Source organism: Psammomys obesus, unplaced genomic scaffold, assembly GCF_907164565.1.
Source record: "Psammomys obesus unplaced genomic scaffold, mPsaObe1.curated_primary_1811, whole genome shotgun sequence".
NCBI classification, from domain to species: domain Eukaryota; kingdom Metazoa; phylum Chordata; class Mammalia; order Rodentia; family Muridae; genus Psammomys; species Psammomys obesus.
This window is the reverse complement of record NW_026596214.1, coordinates 135,841-137,455: the sequence shown is the minus strand read 5'-3', so window position 1 is coordinate 137,455 and position 1,615 is coordinate 135,841. Positions and strand designations below refer to the sequence as shown.

The window sequence follows — 1,615 nt, the reverse complement described above, 5'->3', positions numbered from 1 at the left end:
AGAGAGAGAGAGAGAGAGAGAGAGAGAGAGAGAGAGAGAGAGAGAGAGAAACAACCATTTACCATTTGTTCATAACTCTAGAATGGTGATAGAGCTGGGATCCAGAGCATGGTTCTTCTGGTTTGGCCTGGACCCACCCTGTATCAACAGTCAGCTGGTGGTCAAAAACTTGGCTGACCTGTATAATGCTTTCTAGGATAACAGCGGTATCTAGGCCTTTTGTCCCTCATCATTTAGGGCTTACATTAAAAAAAAAAAAAAAAAAAAAAAAAGGTCGCCACATTCTCATTTTCAGCAGGAGAACTGGCCCCCAAATGCAAATACTTATTTTCTTCTTCACAGCTCCATTGAGATATGTAATTCATATGTTACCTGAATCTAAATTCTGTTTTCTCTCCTTTTTGTAGGGAATCTGAAGCATGTGGTCTAGTTGACAAAAAGAGATCAGGTTTCCAGAGCTGGGAAGCAGTGCCTGTAATGAAGACAGTGTGTTGATGCAAGCAGTTTGTGGAATTTGTGACTGCAGGGGAAATTTGGAAGAAATTACTTCCTGAAAATTTCCAAGGGGCACCAAGTGGCAGCTGGCCTCCTAGGGTAAGGAGGCAGGCACCCCAGAGCCAGGCCTAGGGGGAAGAGGAAGATATTCAGTGTTTAAAGTGTTTATTTTAAAACACACACAAAAATGTTGTTTTTAATCTTTCAAAATTGTTTTTAAGCAAGTTGAGGGGGAGAATTTTATCTTCACAAAAGGGGACAAGTCAGAAGCTGCAGGAGATTGTGGTTGGGGGAGGGGCAGTGGACAGGCAGGTTTGGACCTCAGGGCCATTTAGGTAGAACCTTGTGGGGGAGGGATATCAGCAGACTGGGCGTTGAATAGTCTACCACTTTTGTTTTAGTATTATGCACTCATGTTGTTCTTAATAAAAAGTTCAAAAACCTAACCGTCCTATTGTTCTCACTGTAACTGTCAGTAACAGCACACAGTTTTGAACTTTTCCTGTCCCCAAAGGCCAGAAATGGCCCCTCTGCTCTTGCCAGCCTGGGACTCTCACTCTAAATTTTGTATCCTACTGGGAAACTAGTGCGTCCCCAGCCTAGATGATAAAATCTGGCATGGACTGGGGCCTGTCCACGAAAAGAAGGTTGCAGGGTTATAGACAACATGTCCGTGAAATGGGGCCTCTTGCACTCTGAGAAGGAGTTTGCTCTGATAAGGATTCAGGGGTAGGCAGGTCAGGTCTCAAAGGGCATTTCCATAGGTAGACAGGATACTTCCAACTCAGGTGTAGACAGTGGATACACATGAGAGTTGGCTGATATAACCTGGGAGGATGGCAAAATGGTGATGGGGAAAAGGTAACCATTCAGCATGATCTTATACCCTGGTTGGCCACATATTTATTAAGTTCTTTCAACCACTGTGACAATTTAAGAGACACGGGCACAGACTAGTCCTGGCTTGGGCAAGGGGAAGAAAAAGCAAATATATGCACAAAGCTGTGGATCACTGAATTAAGAGCAACTGGCACTGCCCAAAAGGCCCCAGCAGCATGTCTGAAGGGATATTTAACTTAAATTTCCCCATGCAAGCAAGAGCATTCCACAGAAGGGAGTG

General features: G+C 44.2%; 1 protein-coding gene across 1 annotated transcript in view; it reads left to right on the top strand.

The window, feature by feature from the left end:
• Hdac8 (histone deacetylase 8) overlaps positions 1–934 on the top strand; it is a 210,167-nt gene extending 209,233 nt beyond the window's left edge. Inside the window, exon 11 of the mRNA XM_055595734.1 lies at positions 408–934. Within this exon, the coding sequence (XP_055451709.1) occupies positions 408–430 (23 nt within the window). The 3' untranslated portion in view covers positions 431–934. The remainder of the gene's footprint in view (positions 1–407) is intronic.
• The last annotated feature ends 681 nt before the right edge of the window (positions 935–1,615 follow it).